The sequence below is a fragment of the Rousettus aegyptiacus genome, unplaced genomic scaffold (assembly GCF_014176215.1).
Source record: "Rousettus aegyptiacus isolate mRouAeg1 unplaced genomic scaffold, mRouAeg1.p scaffold_m13_p_12, whole genome shotgun sequence".
Taxonomy (NCBI): Eukaryota; Metazoa; Chordata; class Mammalia; order Chiroptera; family Pteropodidae; genus Rousettus; species Rousettus aegyptiacus.
The window spans coordinates 64,522,299-64,542,109 of NW_023416287.1; the positions used below are offsets into that span (position 1 = coordinate 64,522,299).

The 19,811-nt window shown below is 39.1% G+C and overlaps 1 protein-coding gene across 2 annotated transcripts in view; it reads right to left on the reverse strand.

Annotated features, from left to right (window-relative positions):
• The window catches only part of KLHL14 (kelch like family member 14), a 93,631-nt gene extending 81,578 nt beyond the window's left edge, over positions 1–12,053 (reverse strand). The window contains exons 1-2 of one of the 2 annotated variants that reach the window (XM_016166742.2): positions 11,498–12,053; positions 8,519–9,508 (exon numbers count right to left, since the gene is read on the reverse strand). In XM_016166742.2, coding sequence (XP_016022228.1) covers positions 8,519–9,465 — 947 coding nt within the window. In that variant the 5' untranslated portion in view covers positions 9,466–9,508; positions 11,498–12,053. Of the gene's footprint in view, positions 1–8,518; positions 9,509–11,497 lie in introns of those variants that run through there. The other variant, XR_004953705.1, reaches the window with a different exon arrangement.
• Between the last annotated feature and the right edge of the window lie 7,758 nt (positions 12,054–19,811).

The window sequence follows — 19,811 nt, forward strand, 5'->3', positions numbered from 1 at the left end:
CTCTTCTCGATGAAAGGAAGAAGTGAAAGACTTTCATAGCTAAAAAGGCCATCATTTTCCCTTTGAAGAATTAAATATGAATTGCCGAGGACAATCAGAAATTCTAATTTTCCCACTTCCTTCTGATGTCCTTGTGTTCACCTTCGGGTCCTTTCAACTTCATTCTTCTGGTTTTAAAAGTCTCTGATGAATTCTGTGCTATCAGTGAAATCACAGATATGTTTAAGAGTTTTCTTGATAAGGCAAACAGGTATTCGGGTACATTTTGCTTAGTATATTTTTTAAATTAATAATAAATTAATTCTAAAGAACATTTTCTGTTTATATAGTTTTTCATTATCTTAGCTGATCCTGACCAAAGCGCTGGCAAGTAGAACTACAATTATTAACCCCTTTTACTGATGTGGGAGTCAGCTAAGTGGAGCTAAAAAACATACTTAGGTTTACAATTTCAAAGGCAGCAGTGTTTCCACCATAGTATTGCTTATTTTCTCAGTTCGAGTCAAAAACATGTTGAGTTTTTTTCCACTATGGAATTCGTCCATGTAGTAGATAATCCTTACCAGAACCTACAACTTCCTCTGTGACTTGGACAACCCTCCTGTGTAATCTCTAGCCACACACACCTGTCATTTCCTGGAAGGTACCAAACTCTTTCCTATCCAGGTGCTCATGCAAGTACTGGTCTCTCAGCTTGTGCTTTTCCTATTTGCATACCCTACCGTGCCTTTCCCCTAGACTCATTGTTTGGATATCTCATCTTTCAAGGCTCATCTTAAACCTCTTTTATAAAGAAAGTCTTCATTGTCCACTCGGACAAGGTTATAGCACTCTGTTATATGGCATCCCAGCCCATGGCACTTTTCTAATCTATAACACGTGTTACCAGTATGATTAATTTGTATAATCATTTACTTTTTTCCCTTATACTATAAACCGCATGAAGTCAAGAAAGTGTCTGTTTTGTTCAGCTCTGTATCTCAGAACCTAGCCTAGAGCCTAGGGCATTATATATGTTCAATACAAATGTGGGGGATATTCCACAGAAGGATTTCTTGATAGTGGCAAATTGCAATGCGTCACCCCAAGTTCCCACCGTGAACATGGCTTGGTCATGGGCATGGTTTAGAAAAACTGCCCAAGGTTGTGAAGGTTCTCTTGCTTCTCAGGTCCGCGGCAAGCTCCAATTATCCTGAGAATCAAGATGATTTTACAAAGAATGCAGTAATATTTTCATCTCTCGTTGGCATAACAGGTTGTCTCTTTTGAATCCTGACACTTCTGAAAATAGTGCATTTAGCACAAGAACAAAGAGGTTTTTTATGAAACATCTTGATTAACTCAGAATATGGATATATAATTATTGAACTGAATCAAATTATAGGAGTGAAGGTACCACAATTGACCTTTCTTTCTTGTAGAAATACTTTTTCTTTTAAAGACTGACTTTTTTCTTTTTAACGGAACTCTGTCTTTAACTCTGTAAATTAAATAAGTTGGGTATATTGTGATTAAAAAGCTTCTATATTTGTAATTATTTGTCCAAAAAATACTGAATGCCTATTCTCAAGCTCTGGACTTTCCTTGTCCACCCTCCTCTACTGCTAGTTCTTTTTCTTTTTCACATTAAAATTATTAATATTATCTCTTAATAATTTTTTGAGACTTACTATATCTCCTTGCATTTTCCTTACTGCTTGTTTTACTTCTCTTTTCACTTCCTTGTGATTTTCTTTCTTCACATTAAAAATATTCACTATTTTCATTTCTTCACTATGGTATGCTTTCTCTAGTACCTTTTTGCTTCGAATGCTGCAAATAGTTCTAACCCTATTTTCATTCATATTATTTGTGAATATATAAGCCCTTTTGATGTTTACGGTAAAATGGACATATTTACTGTATCATCTATGTTACAACTGAGGATCCTTTCCCTGGTTAACTCACTCTCTTGCCCTATCATAATAGTGTTTATTTGTTTTGTTTTAAAGCAATCATCAGCAGTAATTCATGCATCATGAATTATCTTGGAAGTTAATGGAAAGGACATGACAATAAATATATTTTCTGAAATTCTAAATGAATGACAGAAGGCATAAACATTTATGGTGCAACAATTGTTAAAATGATTTTCTTGAAAGAAAATATAAGCAGAATAAATTTCCAATTAATCTTATTTTGTGTTATTAAAAAATACAGGCATTTTGTTAATTGTGGCTGCTACCTGTTGTATTTATCACCTGTAAGTATGACTCACATGAATAGCTTTCTATTGTCTTCACAGAAATAAGACTGATTCCCCCGTCCCCCTAGATTTCTGTAGTGCTTGAGGGCACAGAAATCTAGGGGGAAAGAAAACCTCTTGGTTCAAATCCAAGCTTCAAGGCTTTGTGTTTGTTTTATTTTCACAATCATTTTTTCATGGTTAAGCTGGAAATTCTCATTTTTATTGATTTATTTAAAATACATTGGCTCATTCTGTTTTTTAGTAAATCCATATCATAGGGATAAATCTCAGCAACCTCATTATTTAGCCCCTTAATCTTAGGACTCATAATTAAGTAAGATACACCACTAGGAAGGAATTTTGGCTTTCTGCTCATACTAAACTGAGCCAGATCCTAAGTGCTGAACTTAATTGTATTTAAGACCAATACCAATTCGTAATGAACTCACATTTTTGGATCAAGGTCAGGGAATAAGTTAAGTGTTTTGATTACAAATATTCAGAGCAGTCACTATTTGATGAGGGAGATAAACACATAGGCCAAACGTACAACTGCATGAGTGCTTTTTCAGAGGTAACACACGTTGAAGAAGGCTAGGAGCTTCTGTAGACATACTGTACTAAATCCAGTTGATTCACTCAGAAGTCAGGAGTGCTGACAACACATTCCCTTTCATCAAAGCAGCTGGAGATACAGGTTGGCATTTAGATAATTAGTTGTTCACATGTTTATTTATATGCCTAGATACGTTTGTTGAATATATGCACATCGACCTCAGAAAGTAATGGGTTAAATATACCTGACTACCCTGATTTCCAAATGGAAATTATTAAAATACCATAGAAATGATATTTAACTCTCTTTTGAATAATGACCAATCTATGGTAGTTGATTCTATATCCAAGCATCTATATGCTTGAAAAAATGAGCAACTCATTCACTGTTTTATTGAATTATTATTTACCTTCCTGGGATTGCTATATTAATTCTTATGTCTTATTATGTAAAGTTGAAATTCTAATTTGGCATGGAGGAATTATTTAGACTTGAATTCTTTCCAAGTGGAAAGACAAAGACCAATGGGATTCTTTCCACTAGAATAAGGACAAAATTTTGTGTCCATTTTGTTTATTGATGTTTCCTAAGTGCCAAGAAAGAGTGTTGGCAAAGTGTGACTCACAGAACAAATGCAGCCTGCCTCCTATTTTTATACAGATTATACTCACAGGATGGTTTTTACATTCTTAACTCATTGAAAAAAAATCAAAAGTAGAATAATATTTCATAACATGTGAAATTTATATGACATTTTGGTGTCCACAAATGATGTTTTACTGTCACACAGCCATGCCCATTCATTTGTGTTGTACGTGGCTAATTTTGTGCTACAAAGGAAGAGTTGAATAGTTTCAACAGAGATCGTGTGACTCCCTACCCCTTAAAGTCTAAAATAATTACCACTTGACCTTTCACAGAAAACAAAACCAAAAACAAAAAACCAAACAACCAAACAAACAAAAAATGCCAATCCTATGCCTAGAAGAATATCTCTCCCTAACTTCTTTTAAAGTCAGAGAAACCCTCCCAGGTTTCTCTCCAAAAAGAAAGTCTTAAGTGTACATGTAACTTTAAGCACAATCACCAGTCTATATCTTAGCATGTATGAGAGACTCATAACGAGAAGCAAAACACTGTGGATGAGAACACAGACTGAAATTCTCGGCTCAGACTTTGGCTCCATCACCTAACAGCTGTGCAACCACGGGCAAAATGCTTAACTTCTCTGTGCATCTGTCTTCCTATCTATAAAATGAAGCTAATAATGGGACCTATCACTTAGACTATTATAAGCATTAAATACATTAACATTTGTAAAATGCTTTGAACATCACTTGGTATGAAGTAACTGTTGTAAATAAAGTAACATTTTTTACTGCGTTTTTATGTTAAGAAATTGGGATACTTAGAAATTAGCTAAGATAATGAGTGACTTCAAAATGTTTCTAAATATAGGGAAAAAATATAAGCATGAATTGAAATTTGAACATGTCCACTTTTGTCAGTAAGTCCTTTAAGCCCATACAATGCGCTAATATCTACTCTAATTGCCTTTTGATTGTAGGATATAACTATTTGTCTCCCAAGCCTGTGATATAATTTTGTAATCAATGGTCCTGTTTCAGATAATAAACAAATTGTATTGTGAATGGCTGAGTAACTTCTGATACAAAATCTAACTGCTTAACAACTTCTAATCTGAGGGTATCAAATTGGTATAAAAGGAAGTAACAATTTAGAGAATGCATGAATACAAGATTAGTTTGTTTTGTTTGGTTGTTATTCAGTTCTTAGAAAGAGAACCAATAGAAAATACTGTCTTACATTTAAAAAAATACTTTCTAAACACCAAAGCCAGGAATCAAAACTGTATTAGAAATTCTAACTGCTTTTTAATTATTGCAAGTCATTTTAGCAAATAGATAATAAGCACCCCTAGGGTTTAAAAAGATTTTTAATTTATGTGAAGTATTTAAATAGACTGCTTTGTAGAAAGTGAAATCCTTCAAGGTAATGTTCTATCTTTTATAAAATATAATATCTTAAAAAAACATACTGTAATACAAAACTATACACAGGACTGTAACAGCTGGTGGTTAAATGTTTTAAAAAAAATGTAATCATTTTCATTAATGCATTTCTACTACAGGTGTTTTCCTGGAGAAGGTTCAATGGATTTTTGTCATGTACAATAGTATCATGGATTGAGAAAGATATTGGTAATGTACAATGCTGAGTCTTTTTTACAATCTTAATTTCTTCAACTTTTAATAAGCATTTATTTAACTGTTGTGTGAGGTGAAATGAAAGTGTAAAAAAGAAGTTAATTAATCTAGTCCAATTTGATTTATTTGGGACAATTACTAAATTGCACGTTAAAATTTAAAAAATACAAATAAAAAAGAAACTTTTAGGGTTACTTAAGATAAATTTAATAAGTCTTCTTAATATTTACTTCTTAATATTATAATCATTCAATGTGTATAATTCTAAATATTCAGTGTTTACTTCTTAAAATTCTAAACATTGTATGTCATGTCACTTTATTAAACTAAATTTTTGTGTTTCATAATCCTTTAATAATGACTTTTCCAGAAACATTTTCAAGAACTTATACCAGAAGTTTTGTACTTCTTGTAATAAAATAAAAAGAAAATAACTAAGAAACAAGACTTCAAAATATTTTAAGTTTTGTCTACTAAAGTCCTATTGTCTTAAATTAGTTAAGTATATATTTAAATATATGTAAATAAGTCTTTTATTTTTAAATTTACTTTTCTTAATGCTTAGTTTGCTAAAATAAAATATGAATCTGAGCATAAATGGCATACTCAAAAAAGAAACTAAGCAACTAGAGTAAAAATTAAAAATTAATTTGGGTATTTATAAAGTTTTTATGCTTGGTTGGGTTGCTTCATCTTTCTAGACTTACGAAAAATTTAAAATTACTTAATATTTACAAATATGTTTAAGTTTTATTATATTAATAGATCTACTCTCTATAGATAACCTATATTCTTAAAAAATAAATTCTCTTTGAAGTTATTCTATTCACTTGTATTTTGTTCTTATTCCAATAGACCGGTCAATTTTAATTTTTCAATTCCTCTGGATTTGAGGAACTCTTTCATATTTAGACTTTAAGAACTACAGGTGGCTAAAAAGTAATAAATACAATGCCCTTCCATTCAATGGCCTTCAATAAAAGCGATGCAATAGCAAAAACAATTGCTTAATTCATTTATCTCTCTGTTAAACTACATGTAAGGCTGAAAGAACATTTTTATATTATGCTGATATTATAATAAATAAGTCAATATAATGCCATTGATTGCAACTTACAGCATTTTTGCCTACATTAAAGAACTTGATGATTATTCTTGCATTCTTCCTGTGAATTAAAATTAGAATGTCATTAGTCCCTAAAAATTAATATGCTATAGTTACCAATAATGTAACAAAATGTAAATTATGTTACTTCGAGATCAACAATAGATTCACATGAACTATTTTCTGTATCTTCCGCTTTTAAAGGAAAATACAGTCTCTTCCTACGCAGAAGTATCAGATTCTTGCAGCATCCATGACACTTGTAAGCATTCAGTGGTCAGACACCACTACATATCCTTCAAATGATATGGCCCAGTGAAGCTGGAAGGTGTCGTCACGGAGCCAGGCAGCGTGGTATCTCAGCCATCCACTAGGACAGAGCCAGCAGGCCCCAGCTGCTGCACTGAATCCAGACTAAGGTGGGAAATGGATTTTGCATTTTGAAAGTCAACTGTTGTAACATTGAACCCTAGGACACACTTATTAGATAAAAGTGTGGAGGGCTTCAGAAATTATTTATTGGCTCAAATTTATAATGCTTATTTTCCCAAATTACTCTTAGAACAAGTTAAATCTTAATTTTATTATCCTTCTGGGATTTTGAATTGATACTAGGTTGTACATATTTTTAAAAATATGAATAAATGTACATTTATTCAGGACTATAACTGTGTCGTCTGAACCTTGCAAATATATGATATATGCTAAATTAAGTATACTTGTAGGTCATTTAAAAGTTATAAAAGTTAACATAACAGAATATTAATCACCAATGCCCATTGCGTGGTGACATTTACCCATCACACAAAGCTTACCATCTTGATCTTTAGACAAATCAAAAACTCTTACAAAATAAAAATACATTCCACGTTCTTGTTCTCATTGTACTCCTATGTTCACTATTCAAGCACACAGGGGCTCAGGTTCTTGCTTGTGCTATTGTCTTACTGTTAGCTTTTGACACCACAATTTATTAACTCATCTCTCACAAATATTTAAAAAAATCAACTTACAAGACTTCTAAGTTCAAGGTTTCTTATGCCCCTGTGGGCTTCGCCTGAACACCAGTGCTGCCTAAACAACTGTAGAGAATATCTTCCATTTCTTAAAACTTTAGTTAGCTAGATCTGGTAGAAATATCACGATGGAAAAAAAAATAAATAAATAAACATTTAGTTCCATAAGGCTGCACAAAGTGAACCCCATCTTTTAGAAATCCTTCTGAATAGGAAAATGCCATGATGGGTTTTTAAACCATGTACCTTCTAATGTAACACTCTGGGTTAGGCTGGGGTTGTCTGGCATCTGGAATCATGGTGTTTTATCATGAGAAACTGAGAAGATACTGCTTCTCTTTTCTAAAAAGAGAAAGCAATCCTCTGCTAAGGCTCATCAAAAAGGGTTTTTAAATTGGAGCCAATAAAACATGATCATCAATTCCTACAGTCTTGTCTTTAAAAAACAAACAAACAAACAAAAAACTCAGCAGCATTTTAAACAGGCATTGTTTTTCTCTCCCCTTGGACATTAAATCCTATTTGCAGCACACACAAGGGACAGATTCCAAATATCAACAACAGCCAGAACAGCTCCCCAATTTCTTTGTGACTTCTGACCAGGCACACAGACCTAACTGGAACTAGATGACTCCCCTCCTCCCAATTTTCAACTGCGCTACTCCCTTTTGAGATGGGAGCCACTAGGCATTTTCACTCTGACACCCTGAAACCTTTTGCTTTGCTCTTTTAAAAGTGAAAAGGAAAGGCTTTTCAAGGATAGAAAGTTTGCCTGGGTATGTGATGCCAGAATTTCCAGTAGCATCTTAATAGACATGGCATTTGGAGCTCTAACCACCAAAGGGAGTAGATCACAAGCACTGAAAAACAAACAAAAACAACTTGAGCTACTGACAGAAAGAATGAAAGCTTGCCTCTTTAAGCATGGCCAGGCACTTCTGCTGGCCCAAAGCAGGAAAGAGGTGAAGTGGGGTAGGAAGTTCTTTTCTCATGGCAGAAACCTCTTCCTTAAACAAGCTCATTTTGAGATTTGGAGGGAGGACTGGATAGAGAGGGTTCCAGAGCTGCACTTCTAACTGCCCCTGGTCTTTGGCACACCTGCCTGTCACTTTCGGTCCACAAGCCTCATACTTCCCGCTCTGGGGATATTGAGAACGTGGGCTTTCTAGTGCTCAGGGATGCTATTAGGCCGGTTGTCTGTTGACCTTTCAGGGACTATGAAATCAACTTTCCCCACACTGTCTGAATTGTTTGTTTGCGTTTGTTTTCAGCCTGCCGGAGCCTCCCGCCCAGCCCAGCCCTCTTCCCGCTCCTTCCTGCCCCCACCCTCTCTCTGGCCTCATTGGGCTCGCCCCCACCCCAGCTCTCCTCTTTGTTATCTCCTACCTGCTGGCTAGGCTCTGCCTGCAGTGCTGCCTGAAGGGCATCAGGTGGTAGTTCATGGCGTCCAGCAGCAGCTTCTGGCAGACCGGGTCGGTGCGCATGAAATCCACTGACTGGACCCGCTCCACCAGCTCCGGGGCCGGGATGAGCGCGAAGCGGAGGCGCTTCATGAGGTCGGGCGCGTACTGCATGCGGGTCTCGCGGTCGTGCTCCAGCCACAGCACGGACATCTGGAAGAGCGCCAGCTCTGACTCCACGGGGGGCGGCAGCGAGTCCAGCAGGGCGCGCATCTCCTCGAAGTTGAGCAGCAGCACATCCTCCACCAGGTACTTGTTGGCCAGCTTCTTGGTCTCCTCCAGGCCGTGCAGTGCTGCGATCTTGCACACCTGCTTGTAGTTCTGCACCGAGATCTGGTCGTTGAGGAACTGTACGCAGAGCTTGGTGACCTGGGGGATGTGCAAGATCTTGCTGACCGACAGCACCTCCTCCACCGTGTCCAGGGAGAGGGTCACGTTGGCCGTGTAGAGGTACTCGAGCACCAGGCGCAGCCCAATGGACGAGCAGCCCTGCAGCACCAGGTTGTTGATGGCCCGGGGACTGGTCAGCAGCTTGTCGTCGGGGGAGGAGGAAGGAGTCCCCGGCTCCTCCTGTGGCGGTGGCTGCTGTGGCTGTGGCGGCTGCTGCTGCGGCTGCTGCTGCTGGTCCTTGGGGGCTCCCAGGCCGTCCTGGCCGCCGACCCCTCCCCCGAGAGGGGGGTGGCTGGAGAAGAGTGATCTGAAGTACTGCGAGCAGGAGGCCAGCACGGCCTTGTGGCAGTGGAACTGCTGGCCCTGGGCCGTCAGGGTCACGTCGCAAAACAGCTGCTTCCTCCACAGCAGGTTGAGGCCGTGCAGCAGGTTGTCGCTGTGGCTGGGGTCGAAGGTTGAGGTCCTGTCCCCGGATCTGGACATGGCGAGCTGACTCCGCGCACCTGGCTTTAAACCCTCCTCCAGCCTGGCAGACAGGGGTGGGGGATGGGAGGGAGGGGAGAAGGGTAGTGGAGGGGGTGGGGTGTGGCCGGGGTGGGGAAGGGTGTGGAGGGGAGGGGAGAGCGAAGAACAACAATCAGTGCTCAGCTTGGCTTTTGCCCGGCGCGCCTCCGGCCCCCGACCCCACGGGGGAGGTTTGAAGGCGCTGGGTGCGTGAGCGCCACCAGAACGGCCCTGTCTGGGGTCCGTGCGCCGTTCCTGCTCCCTGCTACTCTTGCCACCGCCCACACACTTCGTCCCTCACTTTCCTAAAACCACCCTGGCTCGGCTCTTGGCAGCGACAGCGGTGGCAGCAGCGACGGCAAAGTGGAGGCTGAGGCCGAGACACCTCGTGGGCTTGTGTCCATGCCGGGCCGGATGAAGGAAAAGGCCAGGGAGTGGGGAGCCGGGGGTGGCCCGAGAGCGCAGAGGCGACGACGGCGGAGATTCCCGGTCAACTTGTGCCTGCAGCTTCGCGTTTCGCAGTTGGTCCAGTTTGGGGGGGTAGGAAAGGGGGCCTGACTATCGTGCGGGTAGGTGATTCTTAACCCTCCAAAAGCTGGGAACTCCTTCGATTATCCGTGTTGCCCCGAGAAACTCCTGGGCTAACAGTCTGAGAGAGCAGATAAAGCCCTTTCTTCTCCCGGGAAAGTGCAGCGGAGCGCGGTGAGGACCAGCTCAGTGGACTCGGCAGAGGCGGGAGCTGTCCTTATCAATTCTAGCTCATTTCCCTCACCCCAGCCCTGCTTGCTTCCCTGCTTCGCAAACTGTTGGCTTCCCCGTCACCACTCAGTTGTGCTTATTTTCCGGAGACGCCTGTAAACCTGGCAGGAGAATCCCTCCAGCCCCCAAACCACGGCCCCCTTTCCTTCTCGCCACCCCCCCCCCCTCCCCGCTGTGCATTTCAAGGCGCGGAAGTTCAGACGCGTATCTCCCCTTCTCTTGCGGGGCAGTACTGAGGAAGATGAGGAAGGAGGAGTGCAGCCACCCGGGTGGATTTAGAGCAAGAGCCGGGAGGGATTCGTGTAGACGGTCCTCCCTCGTGGGCATCAGCCACAGTGGCTTTAACTGAAGTAACTGTGAGAAGTTCAAGTTAACAGGCAGGTGTTGGGGGAGGGGTGGGGGCTGTCCAGTCCGGGGGGGGGGCGAGGACGGTGTTCCCAATGGGGTCTCTGCATCCCACCCAGCGTCGTCGCCCGCAGCCGAAGCTTCCTTCCGAGCCCCCGGGGTATAGACCCCAACAACCCCCACCCGGGCAGCCCCACTCCCCTGGCCCTGGAACTACTTCTGCAAAAAGTCTGAGCTGCCCACATCTAGACGGAGGAGGTCAGGATGGGGGAAAGCTAGGCGAAATCGATACGCCAGGTCCTTAACCTGTAATTGCACCTTCTAGGGCTGAGGAGAAAGGGACCCTCTGCCCACATCCCGCCCGCGCGCCAGCCAGCCGGGGACAGCCGCCGCCGCCGCCGCCGCCGCCCGGCTCAGAAGGATCCCGCCGGACCTGCCCCTTCCACTGCGGCTCACTCTGCCCTGCCTGGCGCCGGTCCTGGATCGTCGGCTTCCTATTTATACCACACTGGGCTCCTCTCGACTCACTTTACCATCCCGTTCCAGGGGGACCCTAACCTCCCTCGAGCTCCCTCCCCCGGCAGCATACCCCCACACTCGCCCCCAAAGCTTTGGCTTTTCTGAAACATTGCTGAGTCTCTCCCTTTAAGTGGACCAGGTCAAACCTCTCTCTCGCTCTCCCCGCTTCGTTGTTCACCCCCCCCATCTTTTCTTGTTCCCCTTCCTTCTTGTTCTCCTTTGCCTTTCCCCCTCATCCTCTTATTTCTTGCAACAGTTTAATTCTTTATGAGCGTTTGCCACACAACTAACCGCCCCCCCCCAGTCTCCCTCCCCGTCCCTTCCCCCGCCAACAATCCAAAAGACAGATCAAAATACACACAAGGCAGACACAAGGCCAGAAACTTACCTGCTTTCAACCAGCTGCAAAGTCAAGGCTCACTTAAGCTCCCCCCCAAAAATCAATTGTCCTTCCTTTTTAAAGGTTTGCTCTCTCCTTGGGAGGGGGAAAACACCTTCTGGTTCCCAACTCCAGGCAGTCACTCTTTACAATTTATTTTGTCGTACATCATTTGATCACCATGAATTAGCAACAGCAAGAAAATGTAGGAGAGGGAGAAAAGAGAGAAAGAGAGAGGGAGAGAGAGAGGGAGAGAGAGGGAGAGAGAGAGAGGGAGCAGAGCTTTCTGCAAGAGAAGAAGAAGAAAAAATGTACGTGTGACAAATTATGCTACCAAGAAACAACACATCATTATCCTTGGGCCTGGGGCTCAGTGAGTCGTAACGAGAGTAATAGGAAATCCACGGTTGGGGAGAGAAACGGTCGTGCTTGGCCAGTAGAGAGAGACCATACAGGGGGATGGATGCTGGAGAGACTCGCAAAATTATGGCTCAAGGCTATTGTAAAAATTGTCGAGCGTAAATGACTGCGATTTCAAACATCTTTGGAAGAAAGAAGGGGAAAAAGCGAGCCCCCCTCCCTCCCTCTCCCTCTCTCTCCCTCTCTCTTCTCTCTCTCTATAAAGAACCGTCAAGTTTTAGTGCGCATTGCTAATTAGTCAATTTCTCTCTGCCTTCACAGGCTGGCGACTTCGCTGCTGAGCTGAAACTGCTAATTTCTGTGACCAGCTTTTTTCTTAGCTGTGATCTGGATGAATGAGTAGCTGTCTCACAGAGATGACAAAAATAAACTCTAATCCCCCCCAAAATTTCCACTACATCTTTCTCATGCATAGATTTATGATCTTAAGTGCTCTGTGCAATATGCAAACTTTTTTTGTCTGTATATATGCTGTTGTTTCTAGATTTCACTAAATTGGTATGCTGCTCCCCCCCCCAACACACACACTATGAAATGCAGAAACTGTCTGATCTCAAAGTATGCCAAGATGCCACTTTACAGTGTCTTGGTATTTGGGGTGTGAGTCTGACTTGGAAGACACTAGCCCTTGCCTAAGAGGTGAGTGGCTGACTGTACAAACAGGGGTTGGGGGAAGCAGAGCTGGTAGACAGAATAGAGGACAGCCCTTTGCTTTATATGTGTTTCCCTGCACAAGCTTTAAGATCTTGTTGGAAAACATATTTTCTCTATAATTTTGTCTGGTTAAACAGCCATCTCTAAACTTCTTGTCAGCTCTTCAACAGATGAGGGTTCAGAAGTCACATTTTTTTTTTTTTATTGGGAGATTATCATAGTGTCAGATTTGTCTTTCAATTAGGAGTCTTTAGTCTGCAGAAGCTAGTATCAAGGGCTAAGAAACCTAGCTACAATTCACAACTGTAACCTTTCAACTTTGGAGCTCATCTGATAGAAAAGGACTACCACATCCAGCTCACATTTTTAACTCTGCTTAGCATGCAACACAAACCCCAGCATGATTCCAGAATTTTAGGTGTACCAAAGATTCATGTGCATTTTTGTAGAGGACATGTTCTCTAGACTCATCTCATGATGTATTATGCCCTTACATTTATAGCCCTGCATTTTGGTTGTCAGTGGGGGGTTGGAGGTGTCCACGAAAGAAAAGGGGGGCAGAAAAAGGAAGATATGCCCTTAAATAAAATAAACGTGAAAGAAAGCTGAACATGAGTTAAATTGAGTTTTGTTTGCTATTAAATATATGAACATGATTCATTCTAATTTATGTGTGCTCTGATTAGTAAACTTATTGAAATACACATCAAGATGCCACTGAAAGGCTGTCTTTCTACCTTCCCCTTTGATTTCTGAGAGATGGAAAGACACCTGCTTAAGGGAGGGGGAAAACTGAAATTCTTTGGTTCAGAAATAGGGAATTCCCCATTTAGAATGGTAAACATTAACATGCATATGGGATATTTCCTCTTAAATGAAGGACTGATCTGAAGCATTTATCTCTCACAAAGGCCCTTCTCTATCAAGATCCTAGATTATCTGAAAGTAAGACTTCTTTATTCAGATCTTGCTGAGATGCTGCATTCTCATATTTATATTTAGAATAGAAAAACCTAAATATATGGTAGAATGATAAAAGAGGGATTTTTCATTTAGAGAGGTGGGGTAGGGGGGAGAAAGAAAACAGGTTATTCATATCTTTGGGTGCTATTATTTGTTTTGATATTTTCTTTTTTGAATTTTTCTTATTTAGGTCTTGAACAGAAAGATTGTGTGACTATCAATATAACGCCTTTCTGGGATTTTGTTTCATTAGCAATTAAAGCTATCAAGTACGTGGAGTGTCACCAAACTCTCATACTGCAAAGTATAATTCGTATTGTACCATTTGATGTTGATCTTTTATGAGCTTCCAGTGAAGTACTTGAACTAAATTCGAAGGCAAATAAGAATATCAATTACTTAAATTATTTCCATCTTTCCATTCTATCACAGAGGAATTAAAGTATGTTTTGTAGACTTCTAAATATCTCAGTTTTGAATTTCTGGGTTTTGTTTTTTTTCTGATAGGCTGTCTTGATCATTAATTATGATTATTGAGATCTTTGTTGCTTCTAAATAATATAAAAGCTACATTTCAAAAATTTCGATCACCTGGAATTTTAATCTCTATAACAACTAGGGTGGAAAGGGAAGTGAGGGGGCTTGCAATTCTGAAACAAGTGCTAAATGAAATGGCTAGGTTGTCTTATTCTGGGCTTTAAAGTTATACTATTTGAGACTGTTTAAAATTCCAGAGGAAAAAATACAAGTATAGCTATTCTGAAAGCAATTAAAAAAAGAATATTTATAATAAAAGAGATCCCTTCTCAATCTGTGTGTAAACTAGCATATATATCATGTAAATTTCACACTTCCAACATCTTGCACTGGCTTTGACTGAAATTATTGTAGAACTCACAAATGATATGACACTATTTACAATAAATCCCGTTATGAAAGATTCAATTTGCAGCAATCAGATGCTAGCTACTAAACGATGGCAAGTATTTGAATTTTATCCTACTTCACTGTTCAACATACAGAAATTGCATCTGTGTGTTTGATCTGTCCTGCTGAGCAGTATCAGCAGCTCGCATCTCTGCCACTATTGTTTTTAAAATGGCAGGAAGGACGTGACTAGTCAAGAGCACTCAGCAGGATGAATTTCACATGGCATAGAGAAGCCAGAATTGTCTTAAAAAAAAAATAAGTATGATCATGTAGTCATCTAATTCAAGCAGTCTTCCTACTTGGACAGAATTATCAAAATTATTCGTCAGTGAATCTGGATTTAAACTACATACTGTGGAAAGATTCTAAAATAGTCCCACTGAATAGACTACTTAGAGCAGCCACTAGTTCTGAGCAGATTGGTCACCTTTTGAGGTGGCAGGGACCTGGGTGAGTCAACGGCTCCAGTAGTTTAGGACAGTCTCACTGGACTGGATAAACTCAAGATTATCTTTAGGGCAGCTCTAAAAAGTGTTTTGCTGTTTAACGTGAAAGGGCAGCCACATTAAATTTATTTTCCCCATTCTCGACTTTCCTTAAGATCAAGATTGCTTAAGATTTATGAGTTATCACCAGTTTGTAAGAGCCTGGCCTCCTCCGTGTCTTTTCATGAGTAAATACTACTTCCTGTAGCTTGACCTTTAAGATTACTACCATAGTAAAATGGGTGGATAAAGAGAGAAATTATCTTATTTTACTGATGGAATAAAATTGAGTGAAGGACTTCATAGTTCCTTCAAATCCAGAGAATGGCAAAACCCAGGTAAAACTTATAAGTTTCTTTAGTTTAAATCTTGGGTGGACATGGCCAAAGGTATCATAAAGCCATCAACATCAAAAAGCTTATTGAAGATACAAAGAATCTAAAATAACAATAAAAGATAAGCATTTTTGTCAAGAGCCAGTGGTTTACTTTTGCCCCAGGGTCAAGTCCTAACTCCATGGCAAACATTCTGGGTTCCTAGGATCTAGTTCTAGCTTTTCTGGGAAGTCTGTTGTTAGCTGTTTTCTGAACACACTCCACTTTCCTACAAGCAAAGCCCATGCACCAAGCCCCTTGCTTCTCTACATATGGAAACCCCACCTATTTTTCAAGATCAAACTCAGATTTCTTTCTGTGTCCGTTGTGAAACTTCTGGCAGCCATGAGCAGAACAATAATAGTTAATACTTATTGAGCACATTACTCGTGTAGTGACACTAGTCTAAATCCTTTAGATGTTTTGTTTTCTTAATCTTCTTGCTAATCCTATGAGTGAGTATGGTAGATTGTAAAAGTGACCACAATCTTCATCCTTATTGGTATAAACATCTCATTGTAATGTGGTTTTGCTCCATCAAGAGTGCGGTTTATTTCCCTACCCCTCAAATGCGAGCCAACCTTGTGTCTTGCTTTGACCAGCAGAAGGCCCAAAGTGACTTTGTGCAGACTCCACATCTGAGCCTCAAGAGGCCTTGTATATCTCAACTCTGTTCTTTGAACCCTGCCAGCTGCCATGTGAAAAAGCCTAGGTTAACCTGGTGGCAGAAGAGATACCATATTGACCAGCCATTTCACAGCTAAACGTTATATATACAATGATGAACAAAACTGCATCCTTGCCCTGAAGGGGCTAACATTCTAATGGAGGAGACAGGTGGGTATATTAGACCCAGCAAGTGAACAGTTACAATGTAATAATTGTTCTAACAAGGGTATGTATAATAAACTACTGAAGCAGAAAGAAATAGACCCCTAACTTCCTTATAGCGCTTATTATCTGTAATACTCTTTTGACATTTATATATACTGCTTTATATGATTAGTTGCTTATTTAGAGAAGTACATTTTATGATCTCAACTAGATTATAAGCTTCTGGAGAGGAAGAGCCTGTGTCTGTTTAAAGCTCCCATGGTGCATATCTCCATACCTTGCAGTAGTTATTCAATAAATATTGATGGACTATTAATGGTGAATTTTCAAATTTATCAGGGGAACAGCAGAAAAAACACAGGGGTATTTAACAATAAGAGATTGTATTAGGCATCTGACCAAAGTACTATTGTTACTCTTAAATTCCTCACCTATGGCAACCATCGCTCAGCAAAGACTTCTAAAATTTTGAAGAGAGTTGTCAATTTTACTATGCACAGTAGCACAGTGTCATGATTCTAAGCATGGGTTCTGGAGGCAGAACCACCTAAGTTTGAATTGTAGCTCTGCCACTTTCCATCTGTGTGACTGTGAGCAACTAACCTCTCTCTCTAAGTTTCTTCATCTGAGAACAGGGATAATTATAGCACCTACCTGCTAGGATTTTATGATGCTTAAATATTAATAAATATTTGTAAAAGTTCTCAGAACAGTACCAGATGCACAGTGAGTGCCAGGTGACTGTGAAATAAAAATAAATAAACGTGTATAGCTAGTTTATTATGTCCTTTTAGTTTTCCTTTTATTTTTCCCTTTCTGCCCATTATGTCTAGTGTTCAACAAATACTGAATGAAGGAAGGAATAAAAAAATCAGTTTTTTCAGGGTTGGAACAATTCATGATGCTATTCAAAAGGCACCTGGTCACTTTAATAAAAGTACCACTATTTTCAACTGTTCTTTAGGTATTTTGTGCTTGTTTATTTACCCATAGTTTTAAAAAAATCATTCTTTTATCTTTGGGGACATTTGGCATTTCGTGTACATGTGTTGGGTGATGGATATTCTAAAAAAAATAAGGATATTTATTATTAATGATAATTTAATGATAGGTTGCAGACTATATTCCTGACTCTGAAAAGTAGCTTTTTGGTAATATGTCTTCATGCCTATGACTGAGATAAGAGAGAATATTGTGCTTCAGCTTCTGTCTCTGGCATTACCTGTGACTCTGGACAAATCACTTCTTCTCCAGGTCTCAGTTTTTTCATATTCATAGAGAGAGAAAATTTCTTTTATTTAACAACTGTGTAGGGTTCCATCAAAGAGAAGCAACTAGAATAAATACTCCCCAAAGAACAATCAGGAACTTTCCTAGTGACTTGTGGCATAAGATGAAGGTGTAGACAATAATAGAAGAAGAAAAAAAAATTCTTCTTCACCTGAAAAATGCTCAGAGGCTTGAGGCCAGAGGTATTTACCCAGCCATCTCTGTGGAAGTAGTCAGATACAAACAACAAATAAAAAATTGAAAGTATTTTGAGTATATAACAGAAATTATATTAGGTACATTCACAAATAAATTATTTTACATGCATCAAAAGTTTTTGAAGAGTTGAAGTTATGAAAGTATTTGTTTTACTGTAAAAATGCCATATCCTGAATGTGCATTAAAAGAAGCCGTGGAACAATGCATCTTTATCATAGTTATCATTCAAATTTGCACATTATTCTGATCACCATCTCCACCCTCGAATTTTTCTTTTCTTTGTGGCGATATTTTTTTCTTTCTCTTACTAATTCTTAAAAAAGAAGATATGAATTGCTGTGTTGGCATATTCACCAACCCCCTGAAAGTTTTTATAGCTAATAAAGACATGGTCTAAGTTTCTTCTCAAATACCTATATGCTTAATGATTAAATTATTGTATCATTGCAAGGATATGCCATCTTGACTGGTATCCCTTACAGAGAATCTATTTATACCATGAAGTATCTATTTATTTTTTCTCTCGGCTTCTTTGATATTAGTGCAAATTTCTCCAGTTTTCCATTTTCAGAATAATCTCTGTTGCTCTGTCTTTCCTTCATTCTACCCTGGTACACCCAATCTTATTTCTGCTCATACTATGTTAGTTTTATAATATAATATTTCATAGTATTTCAATGAAGTTTTCCAAATTGTTCAAGTTTTATGAACTAATATTGTATATACTGTCTATTTGGATAAATTTTGGGAGTTGTTTGAGGCAACAAATGATTAAAAAATTCTGTTGGGTATTTTATTTTACTTTTTTAAAGGAAACTGACTAAAGGATATATTTTCTCAAAATTTAATAGTAACATACTGCCATTGTTAATATAACATGCTAAATTTGAATTGGAATCTTTGCATTATGTCTTTACATCTTATTGAGCTCAACAATAGAGTGAAACATGGGTCAAGAGAAGGACTGATTTAAGTTCTCTGTGGAGACTTAAATCCCATCTGCAAAAATATTTGGCCATTTTTATCTCGTTATATGTGCATTAATGTTCTCTTCTTTTTAACAGTAGTCAAAGGAAACGAAATGCTTCAAGAGACAATCTGATGAACACTTTTATTGTGTAAGATGGACATATTTAGAGTTTTCATCATTAAAAAAGGCTTTCAGTTGTAACTGCCTGCATAAACCTGAAATGCATGTAATATCGACACAAAACTCCACAGCATCTCTGAAATGGGTAAAATATGTCATTTGAACCTTACATGTAAATGCTTATTTTCTCATTCAATGAACATGTGCTATAGATGTTTGGGGGAAAACTGAAATATAATGATTTTAGGCAACATGTACAGTATTTAATTTTGAAGGTGAAATTTTATATGAGTATATATATTTGTTGTTCTCCAAAGTTAATATTTCTCAGCATGGGTAGAAGTCAGTATTTGCCGTTTATTTTCTTTTGAAACTATTATTAACATTTTACTGTCTTTTTCTAAGATACAGAGGTATTTTCAAAATAAACTTTTTTTACCTAAGAAGGGATTTAGATTTACAGAAAGATTGAGGAGACAGTACAGAGAGTTCCCCTATACCTCACACTCAGTGTCCCTTACTAGTATAATGCATTCGTTACAATTAAAAATAATATTGATGCATTATTATTATTATTATTATTAAATAAACCCCATATTTTATTCAAAGTTCCTTAGTTATTACGTAGTGTCATTTTTCAGGATTCCATCTAGGACACCCCACTACATTTAGCTGTCATATTTTCTTAGCCTCCTTATTGTTATACAGTTTCTCAAACTTTCTTTATTTTTTATGACCTTGACAGTTTAAGAATATTGATCAGATAATTTGTAGAATGCCTCTCCACTGGGAGTTGTCTGACACTTTTCTCATGATCAGATTAGGGTTATTGGGTTTTGAGAGGAGGGCTACAAAGGCAAAGTCTCATTTAACCACATTATATCAAGGGTACATGCAATCAACATGACAGCACCATTGATGTTAAACTTGATCAGTGGCTGTGGTAGTGTTTGCCAGGTTTCCGCACAGGAAAGGCATTTCTTTTTTTTTTTTTTTTCTTTTTTCCAAACTGTATCCCTTGGAAGAAGTCATTATTCATAGTCTGCATACAAAGTTATACTCCAGCTTACTGGGGGTGGAGTACC